Genomic DNA, 22,528 nt, shown 5'->3' with positions numbered 1-22,528 from the left:
CACACAGAATTCATATTTGCATTTAAAAACACAAGATGCAGGGTAGTGCAATAATAAAAAAAAAAAAAGCCCACTAGTCTACAGTTTCCCATTTCACTGCCCTGCATCTCATGTTTTAAACTCTGATTACTGGGCAAAACATAAGTGAAAGAACTGTGATAAATAACCCTGTACTGAATGTTTAACAACAGTGGCTTCATGAGACCTAGACCAACGTTATCACATTACAACAAAGACATCCTACCAATATTTTTGACAAATTCATGCATGACCACAGACTCTTAGCACCCGTTTAATGCCATTCACCACTACAAATGTGATAAAAGAGACGAACACAACTCTACAACACATCTGTGCAGTTTTCACTGCATCCACTAGGTGGCGTTAGTTGTCAACGGAGCCGTGGAACACTGTTGCCAAGTCCTCGGTTTGACGCGGGATGTTTTTCATGTCCGCGGGTTGAACCGACCCCAATAACGTGATATTTAGCCCATAGAATGCAACCTTTACCAGGGGAACCCGAGCAAAAAAAGAGTTTCACCGAGGGATCAAATCTGGGAGGATCGCCCCTGAAAGCGATTGGGCTAGATTTAGGCTAGTTTTGAGTAACAATTGGGCGGGTTTTGCTCTGAAAGCCTGGCAACCCTGCCATGGACTAACCTCAACCCTTTGTGAAAACACCTCTACTTGATGGATACAATTGAATTTAGATACAACATAATATATTGTCTAAATCGCAGTGAAATCTCAGGTACTGTACAATATAGATATCACTATTATTACTGCACTCTTCTATCATGTTGACAGAAAAAGAATGTCCAGGTGAAGTAACAAATAAAGAAGGCGTCAAAAATGATTCAAAACTTTCTTAAAGTTTTGGAAACAAACAGTTTCTATGTTTAATAGTGTTATTACTGTTGCCTATAAAACAAAATAACCATCAATAAACTCTAAAGTTCACAAACATTTCACAACAGTTCACAGTCATGTCACTAAATGGCACAAAACAGAAGGGGATTAGGCCATCGAGTGGAATGCAGAAGCATATAAAAGGAATTAGATTTCCTGCTGTTTAAGAGATCGCCTGGTTGAGCGGGTTACATAAGAGCCATATAAAACCTTCATGTTAGATATTTAACACCTCCAGAGGCACAATATCAAATCAGGGTGAGGATGTGACAATGTCAAGGGAACTGAGGTCTCGCACTGATTTGCTGTTCATGGACAAAAAAAAAAAAAAAAAAAAAAAAAAATTCACTTATTGGTGCTTATACTGTATGTACATACAGTCTCCCCAAAAAGTATTTTGGGCTCTTAAATAATTTTTAAAAACAAGTTTCTAATGCTCACAGAGGCTGATATAAAACAAGTTTCTAATGCTCACAGAGGCTGAATGTTTAAAACAAATATACACCCAAGTTTCTAATGCTCACAGAGGCTGAATGTTTTATTCATAGATACAGTAAAAGCATTAAATTTGTAAACTCTTATCACAATTAAATAACCTGTTTTATATCTGAACATATTTTAAAAAGTAATTTATTCCTGTGATAGTAAAGCTGAATTTTCAGCAGCATTACTCCAGTCTTCAGTGTCACATTGTCCTTCAGAAATCATTCTAAAATCCATTTCTTATTATTATCTATGTTGAAAACTGTAGTTCTGCTTAATATTAGAAACTGTGCTTTTTCAAAATGCTATGATGAATAGGAAGTATTTATTTGAAACAGCAATCTTTTGTAACTTTGGAAAAGTCTTCACTGTCACTTTTGATCAATTTAATGTATTCTTGCTGAATGGAAGTAGTAATTTCTTACCAATACTACTGACCTCAAATTCTTAAATGGTATTGGATATGTGGCTTAAGGATCCAAAATGTTTTGGGGTTAACATACTGATGGCTATCTGGTGATTGTCCAGGCTAGGTGATGTTTGTGTCTTACCTGAAGACTTTGAACAGATAATCCTCATGCAATCATAAATATAAATGACTTTGTGGTAAAGTAGGCAGTCTTTGAGTTGATCCACAATGTTGGCACATAACAGAATAAATCTAGTGTCCAAAATGAGGTATAGTGGTAAACAAGGAAAACACAAATAAAGAGGGTTGCCAGGCATAATGTGAGAAATGTGATGTAGTAATATCCTTTTGATAGTTAAAAACAATGGGACACTCCATGATATCTGGCTTTGTTTGTCCAGTCCACACAGTTCAACAGTAGCTCTCAGAAAACATCACTGCTCCCTCTCCGGTGCACTGGGGTAATGCTGGCACATCCAGCCCGTTCAGAACCTGCTTTCGGGCAGAGATGTAGCAGTACGCCTTGCCTTTCTTTGCTCCGGGATGGTAGTGATGCTGAACAGGCAGTTGGGTGGCTGTGGGTGTTGGGTCCGAGGACAGTTGGCTGCCACTGTCCAGAGGGCAGTCTGGAGAGCAGGCTGGGTCGTGGTGACACCGAGGACCTGCACCTCCTTGCTGTGTGTTGCTTCCTGTATTACGTTGGTCCTCCAAAATGCTTATACCCAATTTCCATCGCTGCCATTTCTTTTTGATTTCTGACTGTACCTGGATTCAAAGACAGGATATATCAGGGTTATTATAAACTAAAATCATTAAAAAAACAAAACTCATTTAATACTAAATAAATGAAAAATAAAATTAAAACATTTTTCCTTTAGTTTGCTGAAGTACTAAAATAACTAAAGCTAAATAAACTACAACTAAAAACTAAAACGTAATACAAACTATATAGATAGATTATTGCAATTTAAAATAATGGCTTTCTATAATTAATATACTTTAAAATATTATTTATTTCACCCCCCCCCCGGCTCTTAATACATGTTTTTTTTCCATCTGGAGCATCAGTGAGCGTTTGAACCTTCTGTAATAGTTGCATGTTAAGGGGCAGTTTTGGCCTAATGGTTAGAGATTTGGACTTGTAACCAGAAGGTCGCAGGTTCGAGTCTCGGTGCTGGCAGGAGTTGTAGGTGGGAGGGAGTGAATGAACAGCGCTCTCTTCCACCCTCAGTACCCATGGCTGAAGCGCCCTTGAGCAAGGCACTGAACCCCCAGTTGCTTCCCGGGCGCTGGATATAGCTGCCCACTGCTCCGGGTGTGTGTTCATACGGTGTGTTCACTTCTCACTGCTGTGTGTGTGCACTTGGATGGGTTAAATGCAGAGCACCAATTTCGAGTATGGGTCACCATACTTGACAAATTTCACGACTTTCACTTTCACTTTCATGTCCCTCAGTTGTCCTCAGTGTGAAAAGATTGTCTTTTAAAATCATACAGTCATTGTTGGAAAGGGTTCAAATACACAAAAATGCTAGAAAACCAAAGAATTTGTGGGACCTGAAGGATTTTTCTGAAGGACAGCAAGCAGTTTAACTGTTCAGGACAAACAAGGGACTCGTGAACAACTATCACTATACAAAAAAACACAGCTGTGGATCATTCAGGTAACAACACAATATTAGGAATCATGGATCATTAGGAATCAGTGGATGTAAACTTTTGAACGGGGTCATTTTTATAAATTCAACTACTGTTTTCTCTTGTGGGCTTTATGTAAACTTCTTTTAAGTGAAATATCTTATTCAGGTCAGTCCTAAATAAACAATAACATGCATTTTGTATGATCCCTCTTATTTTGGTAAAATAATCAACATTTTGTATGTAAACTTTTGACTTCAACTGTATATATATATATATATGTTTGTATATGTATGTGCATATATATATATATATATATATATATATATATATATATATATATATATATATATATATGATTAAAATGATGTTTAAAAATAATAGATTAATAATTACAATAAATTCCTCTTACCTCTTTATTGACAAAGCAGTATAATATGGCCACCAGAAAACCCTGTGGGGCGACAGCAACTGTTGTGTCAAAATGCATTAATTGTAAGGACATTCACTACATTCTAATAGTGCATGGTAAACAAAAAAGTAAGTACACTGTATGAACTAGGCCATGTTGTGACACGGTCTGTCTTTCTTGATTCCCTTAGCTGTACCTGAAAAGAATTGAAGAAGAGTTCAAAGAACAGGTTGACATTGCGAAGCACGCCCTCAGTCTGTTCCTCTGTCATCACAGCGAACACCACCTCATGAATCCCTAACAGGGGGATGAGGGTCAGCGTGGACTTGGCTAACCTGAGGGACCAAGAATATTAAAGACTCAGATTATTCAAAACACAACCCAGCCCATTTCACCTCAATATGTCATCAGCTTTTCTTTAAAACCAAATTGTAATAACAGGTGAAGGGTCATTTCTTTTTAGAAAGAATGTATTTTTTTTTAACAATAATTCTTTCAGATGAAAAAAAATAATAAAACAAAAAAATCTAACTCTTTTTTAAGGGAGATTTCACAGGCAGATTAAATGACAACAGTGAGGCAGAATTTAACTGGCCTCTATTATTGTTTCCAATGTCCAAGATTTCAATCCACATTTTATTCCATTACACATAAACAGGATATAAGCTTGATGGCTAGAAATATAGTCTCTGGTGAGCTCCTTAAAATACATGCTACACTCAAGGCTGTTATTTGAAGAAGAGAATGAAAGATTTACTTTAAAAAAAGGTTGAAATATCAAAAGCTTGCTATAGGGCACTTTATGTGACACATTTTCATTTTACGTAACATGGATGAATTCATACATAGACATTTTGCAAACACCAATAGATTAAATAAATCTGAAAAATAAACTGACAGATACTGATGAAAACAATGTAAATTAATTTTGTCGAAAACAGGCAAATTCTTACCTAAATTTATAATCTGTATATCTCATCTGATGTGCTTTTAATTTGGAGACGAGGATCTGAATAATCCTTATAAATATAAAAAAGTTCACCTGCAAAACATGGTCATAATTCTTTTTAAATACAAATAGTTACACATAGAAAGTTCAGTGTAAAGATACACACGATTTCTCATCCAGTTTAATGAAGGAAAATGCATGAATTATTCCAACTGAGTGTGGCAGGCCACAATCATTTCAGAGTGCATTAAAAAACAGTTCCTCAACACAATCCTCAAGAATGCCCCAGACTAATGAGTCATCCATGTATAATACATGAACGAGAGTATATTTAACTGGTTATTCATACGCTGCATTCCAGACAACTCGGAACTTGGAATCCACCGATCTCTCACTTAAAAATAACCACTGGAACAAAGTTTTGGGCCAGATCCACATAGATGTTCCATTGGTTGCTTTCAAGTGGAAGTGGGAGAATTCCACATTCTGAGTTATCTGTAAGCATAGGTGAGTGACTATCAATACAACCAGTGAATAAATTCAAATTTAAGATAAATTGAGGTAAAGACTCACTAAAATCGCCAAAAGGATTGGCGTTCGGATGATCCACCAATATGCCATATTTTCGTTGATCTCCCAGCACTGAGAAATGTGCAGGCACATTTGTAATGCTTAAGCAAAGCTGCTTTTAATCTTTAACCAAATTAAAGAAAGCTATTGCATCAATACTTTTGGCACATCTTACCTGGTGTTCTCATAAAGGTAACGAACAACTATCCAAGGCACCACAAAGAGCACAGGTGTTCCTGTTAGAAAACAAAACAGATGAAATACAAAACATCACAGCAAGATGAAAATATCTATATTGAATGAAATATTTCACTTGCTAATATTTTAAATAATAATATTATAATTGATTTAGTTTTACCCAATTTTACACACAAATTACACACCCCAGCCGATGAAGAGGTATACACAGAAGTAGCTGTTCTCTGAGAAGACCATCAGCACCAGCAGGTTATGAAGATATAGACCTTCTACCAGTAGCCAATAGTAGTTTGCCCCAACGCAGTACTGCATCAGGACCTGAGCCACACGGCAGCCTGACATCACCTGTGGGAGTTTAATGGAGGCTTACTCAGAGCTGGGTAGTAACTGATTAAATGTAATCTGGACCAAATATCAAGTACTTGTAATTAGAGTATATTACGTTTTATAATGCTCATAATCAGATTAGCTACTTTTTATGGATTACTTGATTACATATTATTCACATGATGGCAGCAAATAATTCTTAATTTATTAAGAAAGCACCTCTCAAGCAATTAGACCGTGTATGAAAACAAATATTTTTGCTAGCCAAATCACTTTATGTAATATTTTTACATTTGCATGTTTACAGTTCAATGTTGCTTTAATGGTCACACTGACACGCAAAACCTCCCCTGAGCCCACTGAGTTTTAACACATCCACTAAAGTGTGTGGTGGGTTTCGTGGAGGGTAATTGGGAATGAATGGGGAAAAGTCCCATAAGAGAAGGCAATGCCTCCAATATCCTTTAATTGATCATGCTGTTAATGTGATAAATTTCGCCTCACTTTTATGCACATTCTGCATCCACAAATCGGTCTGAATTAATAAATAATTTTGTTAATGGGAAAACTAATTAAAAAGTGTGTATGCACAACTGTCACACTTAGATAACTTCCTTTATGTCATGTCAAAATCAAAGTTGAAAAGACTTGAAAATATGACTCATAAGCTGATCTGTGACCAGTGTTTACCAAATTTTGATGACTGATGATAAGAAAGTAAGTTGACTATTAAAGAGAACAGCTGATATCAGTTCACAAATAAAATCTACATGAAATCTGAAATTTGTTATTGCATTCTTATAGTTTTTATTTTGGAATAAATAATGCTTGGGGAGATTTATACTTGGTTTTAATGAAAAGAACATACTTTAATGCAAAAATACAAGATAGAAGTAATGTTTCATTTATTTATACAGCAAAATTTGTCAACATTAAAGGGATATTTCACTCAAAAATGAAAATTTGATGTTTATCTGCTTACCCCCAGGGCATCCAAGATGTAGGTGACTTTGTTTCTTCAGTAGAACACAAACCAAGATTTTTAGCACAAACCGATGCAGTCTATCAGTCTTATAATGTAAGTGGATGGGAATCATGGCTAAAACATACAATAAAACTAAAAAAAACATACACAAACAAAACCAAATTAAACCCTACGGGTCATGAGGATACACTGATGTATAAAGACACCAAACGATCGGCCTGTGCAAGAAACTGAACAGTATTTATATCGTTTTTACCTCTGATCCACGCAATGTCCGAACTGTTAGAACACTCCTGAGTGCGTCCTCCTATGCGCATTCTAAGCAGCAGGCTGAGGCGTCTTCTTCTTCTTCTTGCTTTATGGCGGATCGCAGACTTATAAGTGCATTACCACCACCTGGCATCAATGTATTGTCACGAGCCGCAGGGTTTAATTTGGTTTTGTTTGTGTATGTTTTTTTTTAGTTTTATTGTATGTTTTAGCTGGGATTCCCATCCACTTACATTATAAGACTGATAGACTACAGTGGTTTGAGCTAAAAATCTTGGTTTGTGGTCTACTGAAGAAACAAAGTCACCTACATATTGGATGCCCTGGGGGTAAGCAGATAAACATCAGATTTTCATTTTTGTGTGAACTATCCCTTTAAGTGTAACTGGAACATGAATTTACACCCCTGAGGAACTGTCTCCCCATTTCAGAACACCACTGTTATTTTAGTAAAGTTTTGTGTAGAGTCACTGTATTTCTGCTTACCTGGTCGCTCAGAATGATCGAAACATCTTTGTTGTCCCTGAACTCAGGAGCGTCTTTCATGAGAAGTGCATCTCTCGTGAGGATGGACACAGCTCGCAGGATGAAAGAGGCAAACAGATTGGTGTGGATGTAATTACGTGTGCAGCGGAGCTTCCTGCAATATTACAAAGACCACAGTGAAATGTTCATTTTATTCATGAAGTTTTAAAACTGCAATTCTGCTGCTAAGCTAATAACCTCATGTAAAAGTACAAAATAACATGACGTCATTAGGACTACACATCCTCAGGGAAATCACACATTTATTACTGCATGCTGCATACTTAGGGCTGCACAATTAATTGAGATGAAATCTTAATTATGATATGGACTTGTGTGATCATCAAACCTTTATGATCATCAAATGAATTAGGCTTGGTATATTATGATATAATATGATTTTTGGCCAACTCATTTAGATCTACTGTGAGGGTTGTTTCATTTTCTCTTCTGCATGCCATTTTCTATTTGTCACCCACCTGAACAGGAGAAGTATAACAAGGGCTAAAGACAGGCTGGCCAGGGATAGAGAGTAACCAACTGTGTACATCACTCTGAAATAGGCCAAGATCATCATCTGATTCTCCTGTGAAGACAGTGAACAAAAGAATAGCACTATACAGACATAAGTCATTTTAATTCATGTGACAGCTCTGAAAGAAGAACCTGCTTAGACGTCTTGTGTGGGACATGAAGGCAAAGCTTCAGAGCCCTGAGTAATTCATTCTTAAAGACTTTCAGACATTTTTCTAACTCTGTCATACTGACAGCCACTGAAAGCCTCAGGCGCAGAGTAATGACAGCTTTATATTCATGGATCACACTAGCGAGTAATAGTCTATAACTCTGGAAAATAACTCTGCGAGCAGGAGATAAAGTCTGCTGTGCCAATAAGAAATGAGTGCAGAGCTCTGCAAACGACACTAGTGTGGTGAAATTACAGAAATGCATAAAATTCATGCAGCTTGTTTCATATTTTACATAAATCCTCTATGTATCACAATCTAAATTGTTAAATTAATTTCATGGTTTCTTTCAGTGAACATTTTGTTAGTTGTTTTGAATAATGGCATGAACTTCTGACAGGGCACTGAAGAATTCAGATTTTAAGAAATGACAATGACTTTATATAATAATCTGGTAGGGCAGGAAGTTAAACTGGAATTTTAATTTGAACTTGAACAACAGGAAGTGGAATTTACTGAATTGAACAAAGCCAAACAACTAATTTCAGTGCTTTAACATAACATGAATAATTACATAATTAACGTGACTAATAAAGCCTATTTATTTCACAATCTGTAGATATGTTTAGCAACTAATTAGTCATATTTCTCTAAACTAAGCTCTCTTAACGGTCATAAAAATTAACAGTCAAAAACAAATACCATACAGTATCACTAAAGGAGGTCTACCAAACCTTTATTTGTCATATCCTTTTTCAAAATACTAAAAGGAAATTAATACTTTTATTCAGCAATATGCGTTAAATTGATCAAAATGACAGCAGACATTTATTATGCTTCAAAGATTTCTATTTCGAACAAATGGTGTTCTTTTGAATTTTCTATTCATCAAAGAATCCCAAAAAATTATGATATTCCACAAAAATATATTAAGCAGAACAGCTGTTTTCAACATAATAAGACTTTCTTGAGCAGAAAATCAGCATATTAATATGACTTCTGAAGGATCATGTGACACTGACAGGAATAAAGGAATAAAGTTATTATTAGTTATTATTTCACAATATAAATAAAAAAATATTTTCTTATAATGAAAACCTTACATTACAGTACATAGAAAAAAATACAATCTACTAAAATCTATTAGTGGTCTTCAGGACCACTGATAAACCATATACACACTCATTTTAGGTTTCTTTCTCATTTTACACACCATTTGATGCTCTGTTTGGGGTCTCTTTACCTGTTTCTCCTGGTTGTCATCTGCAATGCATTGTGAGTGGTCTCTCCATGTATGGCTGTCGTTGACGGTGAGCCACTGGCCATCTGGACCACATTCCCGTGACACAAACCCATTACGCACTACAGAGGACAGTAACAGACAACAGCTTTTAAACATGTCTAATATTTGAGAGTCCACTATGAACCTTTTTATTAATTCAGTCCTGACTGAACACAGTCAAATAAATAATAACCAATGGCATAATTCATAATGTGCTAACAAAAACACCATTATTGCTCATTCTTATGGTTAGCATGTTCTAAAAGAATGCAACACTCTCTGAAAAAGGTACAAAACTGTCACTGAAGCAGTACCCTTTCAAAATACTAATACTAAAAGTACTGTATTTTGTACTTGTACTAATGCTAATACCAGAATACTACTATGCACACTTTAGGTACAAATACAGTATGTACCATTTAGGGGTAAATAAGGTACAAAGATGTACCTTTTAGCTCTTGTACCTTAGGGTACCACCTCAGTTTGTATCTTTGTTTTCTGAGGGTGTATGGTTTTTACCTGGCAGAAAATAAAATGCCAATAAGAACAGCTTAGAAACTGCATATACATGTCCTGATACTCACTCACAACACCCTAGGATTATACCAACAGGTTTGGCATGATTCATTCAGAAAATCCCAGAGTTGGATTTAACATAAACATGATTTTAAGGAAAGCAAGGGTTTGAAAATTGAAAGTCAAGGGAAAACAAAACTGTTTAGTTACAAAATTATTCCAAATATCATTTTTTACGTTTCACATAAGTCAGTCTAAGTTTGGAATGACACAAGAGTGAGTGATGCCAACATTTTTGGGCAGACTATCCCTTTAAGTTTTAAGATGTGATGAAATTGGTGAAGTGCATGAAATTTGTAAAACACATTTTTATTTTTCCATGCCAATAGGCACGATTATTGGCAGCCATACCTTGATCATACCAAGGCAGATACCAGGGGCACGGCACTTTCACAGTTGTGTTGGGAACTCCATCTGTCCAACAAGCGTACATATCAAACATGCTTTTGCAAACCAAACCTAATGGAGAAAATAGACTTAATGTGAATATGACACTGATCCAGACAGGTTCAATACTTCTATATACTCCTGTTAGAGCTTACATTATATTTGGAATTGTAATTGTCAAAAATCTAATTGTCAAATTCCATGTTAGAAGTGTAACATTATCCTTATTGACACTCCTTAGGCAAGCAAGATTTATATAGCGAGAAAGATTCACGACAAACATTTAGAGTAGTTAGTGAAACGTTTCTCTCTGTGTGTTTACGTCTCTTTATAGACAGTAAATCTCAACTAGCTTTTTTCCGATGTTGATATAGAAACACACACACACACACTTAGATTGGATGAGCTTAAGCCTACCCGAGGGGGTGGGTTGTGAGCTTATCTTCATGATGCACTCGTTCCGATACCTGTTCCATTCTTGCACTGTGTCCTTCACCGTCTTCCCACTCACACTCTGAAAGACACATATGACACCAGAATACATCTATCTGAAAATGAAATCAAAATTGCCCTTATTTACTACTTTGATACAAGTTATTGGTATTATTGTCCTAAATTCATCCCCCTACATACAAGAAATTCTGACAGATTTTCATGCTTTTTGCCACATTTTTACAAATAAAGGTTTTTTTATTGACATCGACGGTTCAGTGAAGAACCTTCAACAGCCATAGAACCTTTTCATTGCATAAAAGGTTCTTTAGACCAATAAATGTTCATAACACTAAGAAAAAATGGTTATTTAGAACTGTTCACTGAAAGTGTCTTTAATGAACCCAAAAATGGTTGTTAAGGCATCCCTGCAAAAACACTCTTCTGCAACCTTTTTTGTTTATTACAATGAAAGACTGAAACCTCCAAGTTCAAAAATGACACAAAAGCACTATAAAAGTAACATAAGTAATAGGTCTTGCAGGTTATATGAGGTTTTTATGTAAGCACACAAACACACAGACTTGCTGTCTTTTGCTGTAAAATGTCTATGTTGATCAATACCTCAGCTCTGCACAGGACAGCTAGAGTGAGGAGGAAGATGGTGGGGGTGCTCTTCATCACTGAGACAGGTACCAGGGGCCATACATCTTAAAGCTGTGCCCTCGTCCAACCAGAACCAGGGTAGGCCATTCTTTCATACCTACGTGCCACCATCTGCACCCTTCAGGATCGAAACACAGCAGAGAATACTAAGGGAAACACAGATCTGACAGCACCAAAAGAATTAACAACCAGATGGCTCCAAGCTCTTGAACCTCCAGTCTCTGTCTGCCTATATGCTACTTTATGCTGCCTTACTAAATCTTCTTCACTAAAACATTACACATTAAATTTCGCCCGTTTTTTCTTTTTTTCCGTATTCGTTATCCTTTCCTATCAAAATGCTTGCTACAGATGCAAAAACGTAGAAAATGGAGCCTGATCTGAGTTTTTATATGACAGACGAAAGTTTTGGAGGCAGTGTGTAAACGTGATTGTTATTTTTTAACGTGCAAAAATTTTGGACGAGAATTTCGGACTCAGTGTGCAAAGAGCTTAATTCATTGCAATATTTAAAAACATTAGTTATTTAATAACACTGATAAATGCAATCTTGAGCAAATCTTATTTTCATATGTTTTTTTTTTATTTATTAAATATTTTTGATGTATAACTTTTTACAGCAGAGCCCGAGATGTACCCATATACAAACAAAAATAAAAAATAAAAAAAACCCGGGTGGGTTACATTACTATATTACAAACCAAGATTTGAGGGTTATCAAGTACATCTCAGGATTTCAATAGGACTGATAACGTATCAATAAGGTCCAACCAAAATTGTATTTTTATACGTTTTTTTTATTTTTTTATTTTAGCATTTTAAGCTTATATAATTAATGTAGAGTTTTAAAAAAACATAGAATATCAGACATTTATGAGTAATAACATTTTTAATATTATTAATTTTCAGACCCTCTCTAAATTCAGAGAAATATGACATTGCACAAACCAGAAGAACTAAATACACCTAGAAAATTCCCTTGAAATTCAGAAAATACAGTGGATTACACTGTACAAAAAAGTCTGTGACCTTTACGGTAAAATACCAGCAACTGTGGTTGCCAGAACTTCACCGTAAAAAATATGGTAGCAACATTTTAGGTTTTACAAATTTTACTTAAATTCATTAACTGTAATGTAATGTTAATAAACCAATATATTGAAGTACTAATATCTGTTTTGAACCATTGTAATGCACTTATAACCACCAAAAACTGCTGGTGATGAGAAAATCACACGATGAACCAAAGCTCTTCACAAACAGCTTTTCTACGAGCTGAGGAGGGCAATACTTATATATAGAAGGTGCACAGTCTCATTCACACAAACACTAAACCCCATTATGGTGACACACGATACTGAAGTAATGCTATAAACATTAATTTCACTACATTAGATGTAAGATTAAACCCTAATGTACACAACTGATAAGAAAAAACTAAGAAGAAACGTTATTTCAACAAAAAACATCAAATATGAAGTGTAATGCAGGGGATTCTGGAAGTGTCAATTTACAGATTTTCACTGTAAATTATACAATGACTTTTTCTTTTTCACTTCCAAAAACCATATTTTAACAGTATTTTACTGTAAAATTACATTAAATTTAATTACATTTATTCACCGAATATAGTATGGAAACTTACTGTTAACCATTTAACAGGTTTTTACTGTAGTATTTTAACAGTCTTTTACTGTTAAAATCACAATCATTTTTTTACAGTGTAGAACATGAATTATAAATGAGGAAACCACATAAAAGATTATTATTTTCTTGTATTTCTAGTATTTACACAGCCTTTGTCAAAATTGGGTGACTGAGCCCTTCAGCAGACAACAAAATCCAGACACTGCTGTTAAATCTCAGCTCAATCAATCATGGCTCATGGAGGAAGGTCATTTGAGCTCCTTTCCTGAGAAACAGTTGACTGAAGTCTAGTCAAGCGTGCTCGAAAGGAGGAAACAGAATGCTTAATCGAGATGATGTAAATAAAGGAGTGTCCTGCTGAATCATGTATGATCAGGTTGGTCTTGAATAATTTAGTTGGTTTTGTGTTAAACAGGCTGGAAAGTGCTAAGGGTATAAACAAACGCACATGGTGGACTTAAAGAAGGAAATTCAGGAAGAGGACACCCATGTAGTCACTCTAATCACATTGTTAGGGGAATATAAACAGAGTTTACTTCTTCTTCCTCTTAAACTTCAACCGTAATTTCAATTATTAAACGAAAAGGGAAAACTTTGACCTTGAGCACAATCTGTACAGTCTTACTGCTTGAGATGGTAATTATGATTTTATAATTAGTTATGTAGTTGATTATATAAACATGAAAACTGGTAATATTTCCTTCAAAGGTTTCCCTAAATAGTGATACAATGAAGTAGTTTTGAACTGGTTTTGTTTCAGTACCCAAATGTTTGGATACTGACCCAAATTAGTACCAAAATATTTGAATTTATTATACGCATCTTTGTGCAAAACTATTTGTATCACATTAACAGAATAGATAAAAATGGACAATTTTATTATTTAAATATCTCCAATATTTCAAAAGTGTCATGCTTTTTTTTGCATAATGTGTTTGGCACAATTCATGATTAACCATGGTTTTTTTTGAGGATTTTTTTTTTTTTATTTTTTATTTTTTGATGATGATAATGATGAGGGCCAAGTGAGAGATGAATTTGTGCCAAAATACAGTAACATTAACAACAAAACTTTTCCTCCCTATTAAATCATATTTTGCTTAATTGTTGAATTTAATTCTGAGCATGTCATCAGCCTTTATTTATGTAACAATTGTGTTGTCATGCTACCATTAAAGTTCTGGGCACATTTATAAACAAATTATTTCTAATTGGGGAGTGCTGCATGACTCTTAGATAGAGGTACGCAACAAATTAGCCATAAAGGCCAGAAACCAATTCGGCAAGTTTGTATTGCATCACCTTTAAAGTTCTTTTGATTAATTAATCGAGTATACTTAACCCAGGATATCCATTTGTGCCCCAGCCAAAAATATAATTACACCAAACCCTGGACACAGTCAAATGACTCTAAATCACAACAGTTTGCCAACCCTTATGGCACACCAACTGACATTTCACTAGCAACCATTTAAGGATAAGAAAAGAGGTCATAAGACAATACATGAGGCAAGATCATTTGTCTGCCAGTTAAGCTGGCAAGTGTGTTTTATTGCAGGCATATCAATTTCCATAAGACAATCAACAGAGCAACACTGCTCATGCACAACATCACAGAGCTGCTGGAAGACAGTTATAATTTTGGTCAGACAAATCAACTAGGCCCGCTGATTAACTGTACATCACAATATGAAAAACAATAAGAGAGAATGTCAGTGTAGTCATTTAGCAAATAAAACTCACTGTCACCTTTGATCAACTGAATGCATGCTTGCTAAATAACATTATTAATTTATTTTAAAAAAAAGCCTTAATAATGCAAACTTTTGAACAGTTTATGACTTAATTTTGTCTGTAAAATAATGACTTTTGTACAGACAGAAATTCAACCATGAAGTCAGTGACATCATGTATTTCATATCAAGTAAAATAATCTGCAGTAAGGACCAGACTTTGTCTAATTATGCAAAAATATCATTAATGTTTCAGCAAACAATCAATGCAAGTTAAGGAAAGCATCTTAATTTTTCAAATTACTTGAAATTCAACCCAAACTGAATTTTGGATTGTCGACTTATAAGAGACCTGCCCTTCACTTAACGCTCTGGCAGAAATAGAAAGTGAAAAGAGAGTTTTGTTGTTTTTTTCTCTCCAGAGTAATAGCTTATGTCTTAGGCGGTCCTGCACTCACAGACCTTCACACACTAACAGTGTGTCTGATAAGTGCAACAACAACTAAACCTTAAAAGCAGCAACAACATTAGTGAGCCAGATTAGCTACAGCTATATACTTGTTTACACAACTCACAGGCTGCCTGCAGTCTGACCTCAAATGCACCATCATTTATTACCCGTGTAAGTAGAAAAACATATCCTACAGTGGCATCTATCTATGCACTTTTTAAAGGAGTAGTTCACCCAAAAAAATATACTCACCATCAGGCCCTCCGAGATGTAGATGAGTTTGTGTCTTCATCAGATCAGATTTGAAAAAATTTAGCATTACATCACTTGCTCACCAATGGATCATCTGCAGTGAATGGGTGCCGTCATAATGAGAGATACATTTCTTCAAATTTGTTCCGATGTATATAATGTATAAGATGAGCAACAAACTCATCTACATCTTGGATGGCTTGGATGAAAGTTAGTTCAGCAAATTTTTATTTTTGGGTGAACTATTACTTTAATGAATTTTAAAATGGTTACATCAGGCGCGCACTATCAAGTGAAAACCCACAAAAGTTTGAAAAAGAATAATGTGAACAAATACAGAACACGTCAAAGTTCACAGCGGTTTGCAAAAGGCATTTGGGAGCTCTAGCTCACCCGGCACAGAATAGACAGCCATTGCTTTAAACCCCAGGATAGTTTGATTCAGATGTTGCTTTGTTAGTTTGACAAGCCAAATATAATTCATATAAATCATCAAAGGTCTGTGTTGTGTTTGATGGGTGAGTGTTGTTCTCCGCTCAGAGAACTGGAATGCACAATGGGCATGTTTGGAGAGCTATTAAAGCACTGAATCCAAGGACCTCCTTGCACCAAATGTAACGGCATTCACTCTCTGTTCAAAGCAGCTTGTCTAACATTCCTATACTACATCTTTTATAGTGATCTGTGAACACTAAAAATGGTTTCCCAAAACCATTCCCATAGTTCGAAGGGCCAAAAAGTAAAAACGTGGATATTCCATTAGCATTATCAGATTATTTATATCTACAGGACTGTAATGCATTATCTGTGGGCATATGCAGTCCAGCCTTTGTTTGGAGAGTGATTCAGAAATATTCAAAATAAAATCAAATATATTTTTAAAGTTGGAACTGACAATAAGTTCCACAAGAATGTAATAGTTTGGTGACAGTTTAGTAAGGACCAATTGTCACTATTAACTAGGCTAGTTGCTTATTAACATGTCGATTAATAACATATTGGCTGTTTATTAGCACTTATAAAGCACATATTCTCCATGACCATATTCTACATCCCTAATACCTAAATTTAATAACTACCTTACTAACTATTAATAAGCAGCAAATCAGTAGCTTGTTGAGTTGCTTGTTTTAGGAAGCCAAAAACATGTAGAAGAATTCTGTGAGGTCAAAATAAGCATATAGTGAAACCATATTTTGCTAGAAAACAGAGTATGTACCTGTTCTAATCTCATGAGAAATCATAACTTATTTTACATTTCATATGAATGCGTACAATTTTTAAATAAAAAATAAGAATAAAGGTACTTTCTAAAAACTAACTTTTAGCAGGGAGTAAGAATATTGCATTAAAACGTATGACTGAAATCATAAAAAAAAATCATAAAAAGTCACCACCAATTTGCCAAAATGTAAAATAGTTATGAACTGCCATGAGAGTGTGTTGGTAAGAACATAATAGTACCTCCCAATGTCCAAGTCCTCTATATCCAAGATCTTATGTGCCTTTTTTTTTTAAACAATTTTTCTTACATAATTTGATCTATGCTCCTAAAATTTGTAAATAATAGATTTCCTATTACAATTCAGACTGTAATACTGCCTTACAAAGGCAAAACACTGACACAGAGAAAATAACAATTTTTTTAAATATGCACGTTTACTCTGAATCTGCATTTTGCCTTTAAAGAGCAGAAATCTCCATCTCACAAAATGCTAACGTCAAAAACTACACCTTTATTTTCAAGTCTCTCATTTTTAATGAGAAAATCATGTGTTGAATTCCTTTCTGATACGTTTCTCCAAACGGCTATTCGGTGGACGTTTACTGAACCGTGAAACACTGCAATATTCCCCCAACATTCAAACCACATTCACAGCACATCCACTCTCTCTCTCTGACAACATGTGTTTCAAAACAATCATTAACACATCATCTGAAAATAGACATTCTAGTTAGGTTCTATTTCTGGTAAAAGCAAATGCAAGATACCCCTGAGACCCAAAGCTGTAGGAACATTATACTTGTTGTGGTCAGGATCAGTCTGGCGTATCCCAAAGTAGTGAAATACAAAACAAGATGATCAAAATAGCACTATTGTACGATCCAGGAATAAATCAAACACTGATGCCGGTATACGACGAGAAGGCCGTGAACATTAATATTTAAAGACAACCAAAAAAAGTACGGGGTGTAAAACCCTTTGGCTCTTGAAAACAGGGTGCATAATCAAATAGGACAGTGCTTTCTTCAGGTCTTACGGCATATTTATGTCTTTACAGGAACTGCAACAGACAATTCTGCAAGCCAAATCATGGATACAGTTTCTTTCAAAGCATATGTAATTGTTTCCTCTAAGCGTTTCAAATCAAGCATGTAAAGCTGGCAGAAAAAAAACTACTGTATGCATGCCCTAATGAACAACCAGTGATGATTTGAGAGACTAAACTCTTGGCTGTGTGAGCATAAAAGACTCAAAGATGGGATTTCATTAGCTGCTTTCACTTTAGAGTGGAAAGTGCTCACATGAACACACACACACACACACACACACAAACACACACACACACACAGTCCTATTTATTATAATGATTATGATGAAGTGGTGAAAAACATTAGCACTGTGTATTTTTCTGCCCCTGCTGTGATGCCAAGGCCGTCTCCTTTTAACACTCAGCTCATATGAATGGGTTCATATTTGCACGAAAACAGTGCCAGGAATTACTTCAGTAGGAGAGGAGAATATATTAATATGAAGCATAATAAAATAAAGAAGTTTCTTAGTCAAATCAATAAAGCTCAGACTTTTAACAAATACAACAACAACTACTTTCAGCAAAAACCCCAAACAGCCTAGAATATGAATAACTGTTATGCATCTACCCAAAATGCCAGTAATAATGTAATTAAATACTATGAGGAAGAAGGTCATCTGATTCCTTTGTCCTTTTTTTTTTTTTTTTTTGACTGCCTATCACATTACAATTTAGATCAATTCTAACCCTGGCCAAGCTCCTCTACATAACTATTTCAAATATAGCTTCACAAACATTAACAACAATACATTTTACTAGGCTATTTAAAATATTTCAGATGTTATAAAATGGTAAGTTGTATGGGTCATTTGTAATGTTGACATTTCAATAGCATATTTTACTGTAATAACACAAGCCTGTCTTCCTCAGCCTTTCAGGGTTATCATAAACCACTGTGCTGTGCAGGTTGAGATTGCACTAAATATTACAATGGAGAAAATGTGAGAAAGTGATTATATTTCTATTTAGGCTGCCACACACTGTGCTCCATCGTTTCCTTGACATATTACACGGGTATTAAAATACACTTTATAGTCTTTATTCTGTCTTTGGATAGAACCGGCCAGACAGTAGCCTACGAGAGGAGTCTTTCTTCAGCAGTCTTTTCTGTTGAGACATGTTTTGTTTTTTCAAGACTATCCTACGTGCTTTCCTTTCATTGGCACCCCGTTAATAAACTTAAAGCTCTGTGAAACAATGAAGTTCAATCAGACCTTAATACGCGCAACGGTTAATATACATAAAGCTATAAAAATAAATATGTTAGGCTATAACAAATGTAGCCTAAACACCATTTAAAATGCAGCGCGTGACTAACAACTCCCTTTGGCCGCGACTACACACAAATAGCACATCATCTCGTACCTATTAGGTTATATAAACATCTTTGATTATGGATATAACAATTTCAGACATACTTGCATAGTAAGTCTGTTTCTATTAGCTGAGTTATTTACTGGTTCCTATCGCGAAGAAGAGCACATTTAGTCAAAACGCCAAGCAATGGAAGTTCTTCTGAGATTATTAATAATTCATACTAAATACCATAACACAGACAGAGAGAATTAGACTGTTAAAAACTTGTCACGTCAAGCATATGGACAACCTAAATTAATTTGCAAGTGAAACGCGTGTCGATTATGAACCATATGCATAACAGCATGAGAAATTCAATTTACCCATATGAAGACATTATCATATTTTGTCACTTAGGTGAAAATCAGAATCGCATTAAATAGCTACAAGCATATAACAGGCATAGTGTATAGACACATATAACCCAAATCAGAATTTCACTAATATATTAAATATTCACCATCCTACCGTTCAGAGTAACAACATGTTCTTGAGTAGCAAGAAATGTTCTGTGAATTCCTTTGGTCGTGTTGAAAGGCGCTGTGAGCCAATCTAATTTCCTCAGTGAATGAGAAAAGTTGTTTCGCTCGGCTTCTCGGCAAAATGAATCATTCTGTAAGTCCAAAGTCAGAAGAAATGAATCTGCGCTTCCACACGTCCATCACACAGACAGTCTGAGAGCGCGCACAACGCTGCGTGTGGACGCGCGTCACCTACAAAACTGTGCGAGACAGAAGGATGTTCCTGTCCTTTAAAGGGCCAGGAGCCAAAAATGCGTCGTCACATTTCATGAGAATTGACACCATAAACTAAATCGTTAACTCCTGGGAAATTACACCGAATTAATGAAATGAAAACATAAAAGAAAAAAAGATATGGATAAAAAATGTGTGGGCGTGAAAATGTTGTTGGTGTTGAAATGTTTGTTTGTATTGTTATAAAACTTTCCTCAACATGGGCTGACCCAACGCTTGTTCTGCATCATACCGAATATAGGTCATCATCTATCATCAGCTATCAATAGCAGCATTACCATTCTGCCATTTGCAAAACAAACAAAGCAGCAACAATATCATTCAGGCTATTGAACATTCAGCATTCCAGAATAGCAATTACGTTAAACAAATCCGCACCCAACTTTGATTTTTTTCACATATCTGCAACTAACATTCCATGTGAAAACTGCACTTGCATGGCTTGCATCCAAAAACAACAATAAATATTACTGTATGTTTGAAACACATCTGTAATCATAAGCATTAAAACAAAAGGATAGATGTATAAAACATTTACTTGGCAGAAATTGATCAAGTCTTGTAGCTAATCCAGTTTTATTTATGGCAGGTTAGCTGACAGGTTTGATGTCAATTAACAGTTAACAAAATGTTAGCCCAGTGTTAATATTTAGCCTTTGTATTCATGTAAATCACAAATGACCCACTTTCCACCAGGCTAAATGTGTTATATACATTTACAACTGAAAATCTGCAGTGGGATTCACTGTTAATGCATAGCGCAATTACTGGTACATTTTGGGATGAATGTGTCATCTAATTTTACTTTCTACTTTTAAACCGTATCAGTTGAGTCACTGTTGGTAGAGAAGGTTTGGCATTCCAACCTGTATCCCTGCCTTAAACATAAGGGATTTTGGCTGCTTTTCACACCCAAATCAATGGCAGGAGTAAAGATGGGCGATTAAAACACATTACTAAGTAGAGTGATATGAGCCAAACCCAGAATGACTCCAATGAATATTTGCCAAGAGATGGAATGTACATCGGTAGTAATAGTCCCTAATATATTTCATGCTAGTTGCCTTTTGAGATTTACAACCATTGTTTAATATTCTCTCTCTGATGACACATTCGCAGAGAATTTAGGCTCCAGAATTGAATTCACTGATTAGTTCTATCAAGTAATTTTTATTTTGTATTATCTGTTATTTTATACTAGGAAAAGGTGAAACTACTACTTCAGTTAAGGAAAATGTATAGGATGATTGTTCAAATCTACACAGACATAAGGAATAATTTGCTAGTTTATATTCATTTTGCATATATTATTTTGTATAATGTATAAGACTCAGATGGGTTGAGTTTTTGCACTTCAAGTTAAGTTCGAATGTGAACATAAATATGACACAGATGACTAAATCAGTTTTAAAGTCACAGGTACAAGAACACAATGGTTAATGAGTATCTCAGGATCTTCAAATCATTTACTTTGTTTAATGTTAATCTGCATGTTAAATGAAGAGTTGACAATTCTGGACAGCTCTAATGTACATTTCTTTAAACATTTACTCTGCCTTCCTTAAAAGAATAGTTAGAATATAGGAATAACATGCCAAAGAAGGTCAAACAAGTTTAAAGTGGCATGAGGTGACCGAATTTTCATTATTGGGTGAACAATTAATTTAGTAGTGTCCTAGAAATGTCAGAAGCAGCAAAGTGTAGGGTAAATAGACTGAACTGTCTGGGATAGGAGTGGACCAATTATTTATTGCAATCCATAAAACCGTGTATCGACCTGGAGCAATTATTCACACAGCTCTGTGGTGGTGAAGCTCTGTGAAATGCACAAGTGCACGAGAACAAGTCACTGTTCTTGGATGATTTAAGATGAGATGCCAGCTTATACCTGTAAATCTGTCACATTCAACAAGGATCTGTACATATTGCTTGTACAGTATGCAGGCTAAATGCTGACAGCAACCTCATTGGCAGGGAGTTTTTCCTCATTAATATCCATTATTAAAATGAGAGACATTAGTGGAGCATGTTTATGCAGTGAACGTCCGAGAGCAAGGGCTGATGTGCTATCCTTTATCTGTATAGAAACAAATGACAGTCTTATGGATAAATGTTATTTGGAGTTCTCATCAGTCCACACTGGAAAGAGCAATGGAAATACAGCAATACTCTAGAATTGTATCCTTGCCCAAAGGGAATGACAGCCATTGGAATATTTACAACATGTTTAAGAGCTGTAAATGAAGATGAATCGCCACTCTTAACAACTTAGGCATATTGATTTCACAGTAGTTGCAACACCAAGAAAAGAACCT

At 35.4% G+C, this 22,528-nt stretch overlaps 1 protein-coding gene across 1 annotated transcript; it reads right to left on the bottom strand.

Annotated features, from left to right (window-relative positions):
* Positions 1 to 1,422: 1,422 nt before the first annotated feature.
* On the bottom strand, positions 1,423 to 20,178 carry LOC109103160 (gastric inhibitory polypeptide receptor-like). Its single transcript, XM_042739674.1, is given in 14 exon segments — positions 1,423 to 2,566; positions 3,852 to 3,893; positions 4,048 to 4,186; positions 4,805 to 4,893; positions 5,374 to 5,442; positions 5,539 to 5,606; positions 5,754 to 5,913; positions 7,637 to 7,790; positions 8,155 to 8,261; positions 9,605 to 9,723; positions 10,571 to 10,678; positions 11,024 to 11,120; positions 11,663 to 11,822; positions 19,927 to 20,178. Coding segments are annotated over 13 exon segments (1,563 nt in total). The 5' UTR covers positions 11,720 to 11,822; positions 19,927 to 20,178; the 3' UTR covers positions 1,423 to 2,212.
* Positions 20,179 to 22,528: the final 2,350 nt, after the last annotated feature.

This window comes from Cyprinus carpio, chromosome B15 (genome assembly GCF_018340385.1).
Source record: "Cyprinus carpio isolate SPL01 chromosome B15, ASM1834038v1, whole genome shotgun sequence".
NCBI lineage: Eukaryota > Metazoa > Chordata > Actinopteri > Cypriniformes > Cyprinidae > Cyprinus > Cyprinus carpio.
This window is presented reverse-complemented; position numbering and strand designations above follow the sequence as displayed.